Source organism: Anolis sagrei, chromosome 5, assembly GCF_037176765.1.
Source record: "Anolis sagrei isolate rAnoSag1 chromosome 5, rAnoSag1.mat, whole genome shotgun sequence".
Taxonomy (NCBI): Eukaryota; Metazoa; Chordata; class Lepidosauria; order Squamata; family Dactyloidae; genus Anolis; species Anolis sagrei.
In genome coordinates this window covers 177,131,785-177,146,153 of record NC_090025.1, presented here as the reverse complement: position 1 = coordinate 177,146,153, position 14,369 = coordinate 177,131,785, and the positions used below count along the sequence as shown (strand labels likewise).

At 40.7% G+C, this 14,369-nt stretch overlaps 1 protein-coding gene across 1 annotated transcript in view; it reads right to left on the bottom strand.

The window, feature by feature from the left end:
* Positions 1 to 14,369, bottom strand: part of TMTC1 (transmembrane O-mannosyltransferase targeting cadherins 1) — a 222,348-nt gene that overhangs the window by 113,607 nt on the left and 94,372 nt on the right. The window contains exon 8 of the mRNA XM_060776763.2: positions 11,226 to 11,415. Within this exon, the coding sequence (XP_060632746.2) occupies positions 11,226 to 11,415 (190 nt within the window). The remainder of the gene's footprint in view (positions 1 to 11,225; positions 11,416 to 14,369) is intronic.

Below are 14,369 nucleotides of genomic sequence, written 5' to 3'. Positions count from 1 at the left end.
ACCATTCAAGGAGGATACCTCTGAAAGCTTGTATCTGGCCTAATATTTATGACTCATTCAGGAGTCCAAATGCGTAATACTGGAAGTTGAATTAATCATCTTAGAGTCTCTTATTCTCTTTCAAGCCAGTTAATGGGATAGTTATATAGTTTATACAGAAGAGAAGAAGACAGCTTGCCTTTAATCAGCCAGGAAGTGTGTGTGTGTGTTTTAAGTTATTGGTATCCTTTCCCGAAGCAAATGCTAATAGAATAGACATAGGAAACGTCATTTGTAAAGCACTGAGAACATCAGCAGTGACCTTAGCAGGGGTGTCAGGAAATCAAGCTGGCCCTCGGGATAGTCAAAGAAGGATTTATTCGAAATGTGTCTTTTATGAAAATGAAGGTAGTTTCCGGAGGGTAACATTGGATTCGATAAATAGCCCGGCTCACCTTGTAATGCCTTTGATGCAGGAGGCGGCGGGTGGAAAAGCAAAATAAGGAAAGAGGAAAGATTTATGCAGGTTGCATCCCTTATCTGGATTTCCAAAATCCAAATTACTTCAAAATCGAAAACTATCCATATGGATGAGAGAAGGAGTGAAACTTTTGCTTTCTGGTGGTTCTGTGTACATTAATGTTGTTTCATGCACAAAATTATTAAAACTACTTTGGACAAGCTATATGTATATATTGTGAATCTATGAAATTTAAGTGAATTTTGTGTTTAGACTTGGGTCCCAACACTAATATATCTTATTGTGTAGTTCAAAAACATGTAAATGTGAGTAGATCAATAGCTACTACTCCGGTGGGAAGGTAACAGTGCGCCATGCAGTCATGCTGGACACATGTCCTTGGAGGAAACCCTGAAGAGAATTCAGAGTCAAAAGGGAGTTCAAGGGATCATTGTTGTCAATACAGAAGGTATTGTACAACTAAGATTTTGGGGTTGTTGTTGTTGTTGAGGATAATGATAATGATGATTGCTATATATATGCAAACACTGGTATTACAAAATACAAGTAATGCAAAATACTTCTGATCCCAACCATCTCAGGAAAGGGAAATTCATCCTGTATTATGTGAATTATTAGTTGTATTAACTGTGCAAAGTCTTTGTTGTTATTGCTTATGTTTTTAATTTGCTTGCATTGTATTGTTATTGTCTGTTGTTGTTGTTTGAGGCCTTGGCCTTTGTAAGCCGCATCGAGTCCTTCGGGAGATGCTAGCGGGGTACAAATAAAATTTAATAATAATAATAATAATAATAATAATTTTGGCACTAAGACTAGAAAAGTAATGTGTATAGTGAATTGGACCAGCCTGGCATTTAGTTAAAAACATGATTAAAATATCTGGGCTCCTATAGCAGCTCCAAAAAACAGAACACCTTTAGTCTGCAGTGCCTTTCTTGTTTCTTGATTCGGGTTTAGGGAATGCTGCATGTGGTGGTCCCTATGTAGACCTATCTACAGCTGCATGGTATACAATGGATTCCTGCAGAGGTGAGAGGATCCTCCTTATTGTTTGCTGAATGTAGCATTTGTTGGATTTGGATGACCTCACAACCTCTGAGGATGCTTGCCATAGATGCAGGCGAAATGTCAGGAGAGAATTTATTTATTTATTTATTTATTTATTACTTCGCTTATATACCGCAATTCTCAGCCTCATGCTTCTAGAACATGGCCATATAGCCTGAAAAACCTACAACAACCCATTTGTTGGATTTTCTTAGTGGGTCTGTAGATAGTTTGTAGACTGTGTTTCTTTATGAAAGCACTGCAGACTAATTCAAACAGAGAAGTCAACCATAGCAGAGCACCTGATGAACCAACCTGGACCAGCGTATTATCTGAGAACACAGAAATGCTGGACCATTCTAACAACCACCATGCCGGAATACACAGAGAAGCCACTGAAATCCACAAGCATGTGGACAATTTCAACAGAAAGGAGAAAACCATGAAAATGAACAAAATCTGGCTACCAGTATTTTTTTTAAAAAAAACTCTAAAATCAGGACAATAAAGAAAGAACAGCACTCAAAAACAGGAGAATTTCAGACATGAAACAATCAGGGCCAGCTAATACCTCCCAACAAAGAATTCCCCCAGGCAGGAAGCAGTCAGGATTTGAAGCTGCCTGGCTAATCAATGTTAATCAAGGTGGCCAATTGCAACATTCACACTTGCCTCAAACAGACAAGAGTTCTTTCTCCCACCCTGGACATTTCACAGATATATAAACCACACTTGCCTAGTTTTCAACTGACCTCACAACCTCTGAGGATGTGGGCAAAATGTCAGGAGAGAATGCTTCTGGAACATAGTCATGCAGCCTGGAAAACTCACAGCAACCCACATACATTGATAGTTACAGAAATGCTGGGACATTCAGGAAGTGACTAGGGAAGAAGATGAAGCAAGCTATATCTTTTTTCTTCAACCTTCAGCCCTGAGCCAGTGAGGAGCTCAGAGTAATTGCACCGACTAAACCATGGATAATCCAGCCCTGAAGTTTTAATAATTTACTTCATCACATAGGGTGCCCAGAAATTCAATGTAAGATAATGACTTGCTGGTGGAGAAAAGACGATCTCTCTGACCCTCTGTACCACTCTGCTTGATTTCCATTCTTGCCATAAAGGAAGACAATCTCTTCTTCCTTGGGAGCAGTGGAGGAACACAGCCGGATGGCAGAGGGGGTCTCTCAGTCCTTTGCCAACCCATCTGTGTTTCCATGCTGTCCAAAAAGAAGGAAGTAATAAAAATGCAGGGTAGAGTTTTTATCTAGGAGACTGCGAGCTATTAACTTCTATAATTTATAGGCTTCTGTATATGCTTTCACTCCTGGATGTTTGCTTGTGAAAATGACACAAAACCAATAAACAGAAACAAATGTGATTGGAAAGCCAACAGAAAAACAGAATTCCACTAACTTCCAAATGCCTGGCAAAATAAAAATGCTTGTACCAACAGCTCTTGGTATTCACTGGAGTTTAGTTGTAGGACCCCATGGACACCAAAATCCACTGATATACAGTGATGTATGGTAAAGGTAAAGGTTTTCCCCTGACATTAAATCCAGTCGTATCCGACTCTGAGGAGTGATGCTCATCTTAATTTCTAAGCTGAAGAGCCGGCGTTGTCCGTAGACACCATCTAGGACATGTGGCCAGCATGACTGCATGGAGTGCCATTACCTTCCCGCCAGAGTCGTACCTATTGATCAACTCATATTTGCATGTTTTTGAACTGCTAGGTTGGCAGAAGCTGGGCCCCACTCCTCGGATTTGAATCACTGACCTTTCGGTCAGCAAATTCAGCAGCTCAGTGGTTTAACGCATTGCGCCACCAGTGGTTCCATACATTGGCATAGCAAAATTATATTCCTATTTAAAATTGAAAAATCAAAGTTTTCCTTTTGGATCTGGGAGGGAGAGGCTTTAAAGCTGTGGATTCTCTTAATACATGATATATGGATACAGAGGGCCTTCTGTATACAGGCAGTCCTGGAGTTGCAGACATCTGCTTTACAAAAGACTCGTCATTAAAAAGAGGGTGAGACAACACTGAGTGAGAGAAATCTACTCATAGGAAGGGAAATTCACTCCTGGAAGCGTTATCATGGGAAAAGGTGTCTCAACTGAAGCTTTCTCACCAACCCTTGTTTCCACAAAAAGCTAAATTTTTCAAAATCCAATTATCACCGAGACAGAAAGTGGGGTGAAATCTTCTGAACAGAGGCACAGACAGCAAAACAAACACAGCAGGGGTGTTAACCTTTCCCCATGCTATCCAAAGTTTATATACATATATATAATAGGAGCATAGTGTCTAGATCCAGAGAAGTCATGCTACCCCTCTATTCCGCTTGGTTAGACCACACCTGAAATACTGTGTCCAGTTCTGGGCACCACAATTGAAGAGAGATATTGACAAGCTGGAATGTGTCCAGAGGAGGGCAACTTAAATGATCAAGGGTCTGGAGAACAAGCCCTATGAGGAGCGGCTGAAAGAGCTGGGCATGTTTAGCTTGAAGAAGAGATGGCTGAGAGGAGATATGGTTGCCATGTATAAATATGTGAGAGGAAATAACAGGGAGGAGGGAGCAAGATTGTTTTCTGCTTCTCTGGAGACTAGGACACGGAACAATGGCTTCAAACTACAAGAAAGGAGATTCCATCTGAACATGAGGAAGAACTTCCTGACTGTGAGAGCCGTTCAGCAGTGGAACGCTCTGCCCCAGAGTGTGGTGGAGGCTCCTTCTTTGGAAGCTTTTAAACAGAGGATGGATGGCCATCTGTCAGGGGTGCTTTGAATGCAATATTCCTGCTTCTTGGCAGGGGGTTGGACTGGATGGTCCATGAGGTCTCTTCCAACTCTATGATTCTGTATTGGCTGGAGTTACTCTTAAAATGTCCCTGCTCTGACTTGCATACAAATGCAACTTAAGAACAAACCTATAGAACATATCTTGCTCATAACTTGGGGGCTGCTTCTATGTCTCCAAGACAAGACCAGACATGTGTATGGCAGGGGTGGAAGGGATCCTGCAACTGCATAACAGCATCTCAATTTTCAAGGGAGAAAAACTATACAGTTGTATATTGGACTGATGTGATGAGACCTAGGGTAAATATTCTGTCATCTCTCAATTCCAGAAGACTATGTTTAGCAGCAAGGATTGGAAAACTGTCAACTTCATTCTCTCACACATTCATTTTGAGGACTACGGGTTCTTTCTTTGTCACACAGGAAGACATTAGTAATTATTTTGTAAATCCTTACAAATTCTCAATTAGATAATTTCAAAAGATACAGCTAGTTCCAGCGTGGAAGGCACTGTTTTGGAGCTGCTTGCTATGTAGCTTTTTAAGACAAGGGATCTCTCCAACAAACAAAAGAGGTGTTGAGTCATCACAACCCTGATTGAATGCCCAGGGACTCGGAACCAAATGTTTGAAGCATTAAACATTCAAGCTCCTGTCTATGGAGGGACAAATCTGTCAGTTTCTATTTTTTCCCATACTCCATTTTTTAAAAATCTCAAATTGTCTTCACTCCAAACATGAGGATATGTTTCAATGTTGATAAGTTCCTTTCTAGAACAAACAGAGACACAATTCTGACCCATTCTGACCCATACATGGGTCTCTTCTCCAGGTCTCTCTCCTCCTTCCATATTGTATTTTTCCTTGGAATTATTTATTTATTTCCTCTATTTATATCCCGCCTTTCTCCACCCCGAAGGGAATTCAAGGCAGCTTTACAAATGTCAACTATTTGATGCCTTTAGAGAACAACAACTAAATACATTTAAGTTAAAATAAAAAAAATAAATTTTAAAAATTAGATTTAAAAAGCACATTAAAACATAAACATTATAATCATTATTAAAATCACACCACTCACAGTCATAAACCGGGGCGGTTCCAAAAATCACTGCACATATTTCATAGTTATTTTTGCCCTGAATTTCCAAAGGTTTGACCCCAGAGCCAGGTGTTTACTTTTCTTCCGAAGGCCAGGAAAGAGGGAGCTGCCGTAATATCACTGGAGAAGGAGCTCCACAGCCGAGGGCCCATCACTGAGAAGGCCCTGTTCCTCGTTCCCACCAGATGCACCTGTACAGATGGCGGGACCAAGAGCAGGGCCTCTCCCGATGATCTTAGACTTCTAGGTGGTTCACAGAAGGAGATATGTTCATACAGGTAAGCTGGGCCAGAACTGTTTGATCTTTATAGGCCAAAGCCAGTACTTTGAATTGTACTCTGTAGCAAACTGGCAGCTAGTAGAGCTGACTCAACGGGGGGTTGTATGCTCCCTATACACCATTCTGGTGATCAACCTGGCTGCTGTCTGTTGGACTATTTGAAGCTTTCAAACAGTCTTCGAAGGTAACCTCATGTAGAGTGTGTTGCAATAGTCTATTTGGGATGTAACCAGAGCATGGACTACCATGGCCAATTCTGACTTCCCAAGGTACAAGTTTTAATTGTGCAAATGCTCCCCTGGCCATCACCAAGACCTGGGGTTCCAGGCTCAGCTATGAGCCCAGGAGAACTCCCAAGCCGCAAACCTAAGTCTTCAGGGAGAATGTAACCCCGTCCAACACAGACTGACCAGAAGTACATCTGTCTTGTCTGGATTCAATTTCAATTTGTTTGCTCCCATAAACCACCACATAATGTCAATTTGGGAAATCACAAACTCTTAACTTTGTTTAAACATTTTCCAATCCTATATACAATTACATGACAGTAAGCCCTATTGAACATAGTGTTCAATACCCAACTAAATCCAATGATTGCTATATTTATATTTGCACATCAATCCAGTGACCATACTGAGGGTTTTGTGGATATTTATTTCAGCTCTTCCAGGTTCTGTACCCATCTGTTTATGCCCCTATGTAATATTTTATAATATAGTAAAATGATTATTTTTATCTAAGTAAACCTGCACATTAAAAAGACACAAAAGAGAAAAAATGAACTACTAAAAGAACAGTCTTTCTTGGAATATCTCTTTGCCTTTTATGAACTGGAAAGAAATTACATATCCCCTGGCAAGAACTATGACCTACATGCAGGAAATAAAGAGAACTTCTGGGAACAGGTTTAATTAGACTGACTATGCTGGATATTGGGAAATGAAACCTGCAAGGGCTTCCTTGTTACGAGAACGTATACATCGGAAAAAAAGGTCCAAGGGAAAACTTAGGCGCAAGAGCCATGTTCATTTCCTGAAACAAGCAAACAAATTAATAGTGGAAAGCTGCTCTTGCATTCTAGGCCACGTTTCTCTCTCGTGAAATGGCACTTGGCCTCATGCCAAGAGTAACCTAAGCAAAACTGAAATGAGGGAGAGGAAACATCTCAAAGTCATCCGCCCGTGTTCATTCCGAGTTCGAAATATCATATTCAGCACGCAAAACCAAGCCACCAAACTCCATAACTCTACGTGCCATTTACCAGCGGTGTGCGAGCTTTTTGACAACACAATTATCCAAATCACAAGAGTCAGCAACAAATGATTCTCGTTTTAAAAAGCCACTGATAACAAAATAAACAAACCAGTGATATATTCTATAAATTTATTCTGTGTAGAACATCCTCCAACTGCGCACAAGAGAACATGCATATATAAAGAAGGACACGATAACCATGTTTAAATATTTGAAAGGATGTCGCGTTGAGGAGGAGGCAAGCTTGGTTTCTGCTGCTCTAGAGACTAGGACACAGAGCAATTGATTCAAACTGCAGGAAGAAAAGATTCCACCAAAACTTTAGGAAGAAGTTCCTGATGGTAAGAGCTATTTGGAAATGGAATATGCTGCCTTGGAGTATGGTGAAGTCTCCTTCTTTGGAGATGTTTAAGCAGAGGCTAAATGGCCACCTGTCAGGGGTGCGTTGCTGCATGGCAGAATGGGGTTGACCTGGATGCCCCTTATGGTCTCTTCAAACTCTATGATTCTATGTGGGAGGAAGAGCTTCAGATGCTATATTGTAAGTCTGAGAAGAACATATGGCTCACCCTAGCCTAGGTCTGTATGCAGAACCATGGTATTACTGTATGATAAGCCATACAGACTGCAGTCATACTCTGTTTCCCCTAACATTTATCCTGTCATGCATACACTCACTGCAGTAAATATATTATATCCATCACACATTATGAGTTAGTTCACAAGTACATCTTTATTCAAATCCAGCAAGGGAGAAATATGGGAAACACTCGCAGAATATATAATGTGGCTGGGACAGACTTTGGAAACTGTTGTAAATATTTGGGCATAATACTGAATAGCTGAATGCATTTTTCGGAGAATGTGGAGTCAGAGGTGTTCATACACACTGTGTATAACTACCAGGCAACGGTGGCTCTCCAAAGGTTTTTGGACTACAACTCACATCATGTTTCACCATTGATTATACTGGCTAGAGCCGATGTGAATTGTAATTTAAAGTGGTTATAGTGGTCCTATTGGAGGAAAATTCTGAGAGTGCCTTGGATCGCAAGAAGATCAAACCAGTCCATACTCTATGAAATAAAGCCCAACTGCTCATTGGAGGAAAGGATATTTGGGACAAAGATGAGAACTTTGGCCACATAATGAGAAGACAGGAAAGCTTGGAAAAGATAATGATGCTGGGGAAAATGGAAGGAAAAAGGAAGAGGAGCCGATCAAGAGTAAGATTGATGGATGGTATCCTTGAAGTGACTGGCTTGACTTTGAAGAAACTGGGGGTTGTGATGGCCAAGAGGGAGCTCTGCCGTGGGCTGGTTCATGAGGTCACAAAGAGTCGGAAGCGACTGAATGAATAAACAACAACAATAGTGGTCCACTCCTGTACTACATCCATATGACACAGGAAGATATAGTGAGTTGCTGAGATGATTCAAAGCACATTCTATCCCAACTCTTAGGCCCCTTCCACACAGCTGAATAAAATCCCACATTTTCTGCTTTGAACTGGAATATATGGCAGCGTGGACTCAGATAACCCAGTTCAAAGCAGATATTGTGGGATTTTTTGCCTTGATATTCTAGGTCATATGGCTGTGTGGAAGGGCCCTTAGAGTGAATTTTCCCAGTGATAATTACTAGACTGGAAATGTAATAAAATGTTATGCTGCAACTGTACCATACCAACCACAGGCTAGGATGGCTGCACTATTTCTGAAAACCTGATCAAACAAAAACCGAACAAAAGCTCTTCAGTCTCCAAAATCGTATCATCTGTCTTAATCACCATGTCTCAGATACACAGAAATGTTAACAGATTTGCATTTTTGTTTTGAGGTGGGAGTACATCTGTTAAGGACTCAGACTGTGCGACAATGATTAAGAGAGATAAAATAATGTTTAGATCTCTTTGTTTGGGGCTCCTCTTTTGTTTACTTCCTCCGCAATTGTCCAAAGAACAGCAACCATCATTAGGCTTAGCTGGCATTCAAAGCAAGAAAGAAAACACATTTTTCAAAAACATTTCCAGGTCTGCAATGGCTGATGGAGTGCTTTACTTTTAGAACAAAATGCAGCTTGAAGAACAAGCAACTCCTTTGTTCTCAAAGCACAGGCTTGCAATGTTTGTAACTGCCAGTTGTATTACTTTACCTGTTCTGCTCTTTCTGAAGCATTACATAGCATCTGTATCAATAACATGAACTTCTTCAGATTTCTCTTTTTAAAAGCGAAATACTGAGACAGAAAAGAGGAATGAGAGAGAGAAACCATGGAGGACATTTGATCGGTTTTTCCTCCCTGTAGCAGACATGATGCCCAAGCAAAGTTCAAATTCAGTAATGTGGGAAAGGAGAGGAAATTGGATTAGGACACAGGCAATAAAGAAGAATTAAGGGAAAGAATGGAAGAAATAAGGCACAGTTGGAGTCACAAAAGTGCAAACACCATATGAGTGGGAGTGTTGAAACTACTGCTCTCCTCTTCCTTTCTATAAACCCAAAATCCTATATCTTTACACTTCTTACAATCACAGTAAGAAAAATGGATATATAGAGAGAAACCAGGCTTCTTGGCCAATTCATATATGGTGGAATGCTGGTGGAGTAAAGATTGGAGCAGCCACTCATAAATAAGTCTCACATGAAGCCTCCAGAAGTGCAACTGCTTGCCTAAAAAATAACATTTCTCTATATGTATAAGAAATATTACAAAACCCAGAATACTGGCATGAAAGGGCTGTGTGTATGTGTGTGTTTGTGGCACACTGGGGATAATATTCACTTTCTAGGAAACCTTTTTCTTTACTATTTTTAAGCTAAAGAGTTCTTACAAATATACAGAAGATGGAAAGTTTTTAAAAACATGCAAACCATATCTATAGCCCCAAGCCATACAAAGACATAGGTTTATCCTCCAGCACCCTTCTACTTTTCTCAGCCCTCTAGCACCAGCTGCTTGAAGTGACTTCCTTACCCTTCCTCATGGTAGGGTTGGCCCTCACTAACCATATGTGATCCAGGAGGGAGGAAAAAACTGCTTGACTCCTTCAGTTCTGATAAAGTGAACTGAGCTTTTAATAAAGATTGAGCATCCCATATCTGCAGTTTCGAGGTCAAAATCACTCCAAATTCCAAAATTGTCCACAAGGGTGGTTGAGATAACGATCCTTTTGCTTTTGGACTTTCAAGAATTATGTAAACTTATGTCCAGGTTGAGTGTATAAGATGCATGTTGTAACCTGGTTAGATTCGGAGCGTTCAGATGAAAAGAAAGGGGTTGCTGGGAGAGATTCAGAGGGCCCAGAGGAGACTGGAAGTGGCCCTGAGAGAGGCATTTTGTAATCTCCTGGCAGTTTGTAAGAGAACAGTGAAGGCAATATCCGTTCCCATGGGGACCTGCCAGAAGTGCAGGCTGAGAAAAATGTGGGAAATGAATGTTTGTCTAGGTCAAGGAGATTAGAGTTGAGGAGACAGGGCATGCAGCTAGGACAGACTTGCCTCTCCCAATGAATTAGAGGTAAGGAACGGGAAGGCAGGTGCAGGAGAAATTACTTTAGGGGAGGGATTCTGGCTTTTCGTTGGGTGCTTGGTTGGGCGCTGTCTTTAGCTGCCGAAGCCGTAGAGGATTCATTCTGGTGCAATCTTTGTGAGAGCAATGCTGCATTCAGGCGAAGAGCTCTTGGTTTCTTGGTGCCTATGTTCTTTGAATTCATGTATTCAAGTTTCAGGCTATTCTTGCTTTTAGTTCTTGTGTGACCTGGTTTAGCCTGGATTCATGTTATCTTGCTTTTGGAAATCTTGGGACATTGCTGTTGTGGATTTTCAGACTCTTGGTTTTAATGGAAGTAACCTTTTGAAGTTTGATTTGCTCTTCTGAATTTGCTTGATTTTTATATACTCTACTTTTAATAAACTTTTACTTATTGGATTACCTGGAAAGTGTGTAGTTTGTGGTGAAAAGCGACCTAGTGCAACATTGCATTTGAAGAATAAAATGAATTTCATATTTGGGTTGCATCCTAAAACAGCTCATTATGTATGTATATGCAAATACAGATATTCCAAAACCTGAAATCCAAATCTGGTTCCAAGCATTTTGGATAAGGAATACTGAACCTGTAATTGCACTAACACAATGCTATCTTCAAATCAACCTAAAATATGCTGGCTTGAGATTTCTTCCCAAATGAGCCCAACTGGAATATTATGCATTCAGTATTCAAATACTTCTACAAAGAGTTTAGTGCAGATTTTAAATTTTGCTTACCTTGAATGCTACCATACAGTGTAAACCAAGCAGCAGCATTACTACCACCAAGAGAATGGTGGCAAGATTCCTCACATCCCAGACAGATTCCACCAAAGGGATGCTCCCAACTTGCCAATCGTAACACAGAGTAATAGGAGCCAGAAGAAGCCAGGCGTTGAAGGCCAGGAGGTAGGAATAAGTTAGAAATCTGCAAAAAAAGGAGCATGAAGTTCAACAGTTGGTTCTTTCTTCACAGGGAGGGCTAGACAAACTACACGGGGGGGGGGGGTTAGTGGCAATCACAGATCCTCTCAAAAACTTCTCCTGTAATTTCCAGCAAAACTGGAAGTGACTAGAAAGCAACGTTATGAATTCTATGAATTCTGTCTGTGGAACAGACAATGATATAACTGGGGACCAAGTCTGGAATGTAAGTCCTTTCATACTACACAAACACAGTGCTATGATTTCACTTTAAGTGCCATGGTTCCTGTAACGAATTGGCATACCTTGCAGGGATGGTGTAGTAAAAGGCAGTAAAAAGACCTGGCTTGGAAAAGCTAAGTAGAGCAAGGGGTTAGAGAGATCAGGCAGCCTCATAGCCAGAAGTGTAGTCTGACTGTCTGATGAAATTGGAGGGGAACGCTTAGCAACTGGAGATGTGCAGAGCCAGAGGGAAAGAGAAGGAGCAAAGGCAGCAATAGTTTAGTTCAGTTGAGGGACTGGAATTGGAAGGGTTGGTTAGGAGATTTGAAAAGGAAAGAAGAGCTTTGGGAACTGTTGTTAAAGAATACCTTTTTGATGAAAATAGTTAGGCCTCTATAGTGATTAGAGTGCTGGTGTGGAAAGAAGATTCAAAAGGTTCAAAATAACCTGTCTGTAGTACTGTGTTGAACATTGCTTTTAAAGAACTCAAGTTATATGTCTATTTTCTGTCCAAGTAAAGCCTCTTAATCTATTGAAACCACTATGCTTACTTACTGCTCAAGAACAAAATAAACAACATATTCCTGTTTTATTGCACCTGAAGAGTTAGCGTGGCTTCTTAAACATTTTGTTGAAGGAGGTGGCCTATGAAATAATAAATTGGTGGCAGCAGAAGAAACCTTAATAAATATTTGGTGGCAGCAAAAGGAAAATAACATAATATACAATGGTGGCTTCCCACTGTCTGGTCTTGTGTGTGTGAGGGTGTGTGAGTCTCTGGTCCCCTCATGGCCTCGCCTTGGGCCAGACCTTGCAATTTGTCCTCCATCTTTGTTGTTGCAGTTCCATCTTATGGAATCTTAGGATTTGCATGTTAGGGAAGGCTAATTGGCATATTGGATTATTATTTATTTATTTATTTCAAACATCCTTCTCAATCCTTGAGGGGAGGACTCAGAGCGGCTTACAACTGGTAGCAATTCGATGCTGACACATACAAAGCACAATACAACACAATAGATAAAAACAATGGGTTAAAAATCCATTTAAAACATTATTAATGGTTTTGCAGGATTATGATCCTACAAAAGAACCAGGGTTCAAATCCCTGCTTAGCTGTGGATGCCTACTTTGTGGTCCATGGCAAGTCATACTCTCTCAGCCTTAGAGGAATGCAAAGGTAACCCCCCGAACAAATTCTGCCAAAAAATCTCTGTGATGGAATCACCTTCTCTGTTTGTTTTTTTAAACAATGGCTGGATGGCCATCTGTCAGGAATGCTTTGATTGTGCGTTCTTGCATGGCAGCGGGGTTGGACTGGATGGCCCTTTGTGGTCGCTTCCAACTTTATGATTCCATTATTCTAATTGTGTAGTGTGTCGGATTCTTGACATGACATATGCAGGCAAAAGAAACTGAATATACTAAAATAAATGTTCTCTTGTGGGAATTGTAGATGATACACTGATCTGGATAGCACATTAACAGCTTTAAAATCCGCTAAATTATATTTAGCAGGCGAGGAGGGGAGGACCCAAGAAGGCCAAGTAAGCAGCTTGAGAATGTCTTGGCAACTCTTCTGTTCCTTCTAAACATTCTGCCAACGACTACACATCGTTTCTCCAAACCTGCTAAAAAACTCATCACATGGATGGTGATAACTGGTTGGTTCGCATCTTGGCTCATTGCAACAGAAAATCTCTTGGCCATTTTGCTTATTGTTAAATGCTGAAAGCTCTCATTAGAGTTTCGCAGCTTGGAAAGCTTTTGCCAAATGTCGCGGTAGGACCAAAGAGAGCACTTATTGATTTGCCGCAAGCCTTTCTGAAAATGCACACATTCCATCTGTAACAGCTTTTAAAACGCGAACAATTTGGATCGCCTTCCCATTTTAATAGCCTTGAATAATGTTTTAGCATTCATACACACCACAAAGCTAAGAATGCCTATGACAACATGCATTAAACCTGGGGCCCAAGAATAAATTGCAGTGCTTACAATTTTTTTAAAAAAATCAGCAATTTTCATCAGTTTTTCTCAAAGTGCTTTGGAAATGGTGCTAAGCTCTTGAAACACGCTATGGAGCTAATGCTATTGATTTGATTTAATAAAGGCAGGAAGCTACACTGGTTATTTCTATGAAGTATCCTTGTGTAGTATCCAAAGCCCCTTGCAATTTAGCCTCCCTGACATTTTCAAGGCCAGGCAATGGCAGATAGAGAATATCCCCAAACAAACCAAGTGTTCAGTTTTTGTTTTGCTTTTTCCAACAAATCCCCAGAATCACTCAGAGAGTTATAGTCCAATGCTGGGAGGGGGGGGGGGGGAGGTTGAGGCTATTTGTGTCTCCAATTGTGTACCTACGCTGTAGAATGACCCACTTTATCTGCTGTGGCTCAATGCTATACAATCATGAAAGTCATAGTTTTTCAAGGTTTTAACTTTCCCTGCCCAAAACGTACTAGTGCATCGCAAAACTACATCTCCCAGGATTCCAGTCCAACCCCCTGCCAAGAAGCAGGAAAATCACATTCAAAGTACCCCCGACAGATGTCCATCCAGCCTCTGTTTAAAAGCCTCCAAAGAAGGAGCTTCCACCACACTCCAGGGCAGAGAGTTCTACTGATGAACAGGTCAAAAAAATAGTATTCACATTCATATCTATATATATATATAAATGCTCTGTGAATAATGAGTACCTTAAAAACAAAAACAAAAAAACAATGAATGAAATCA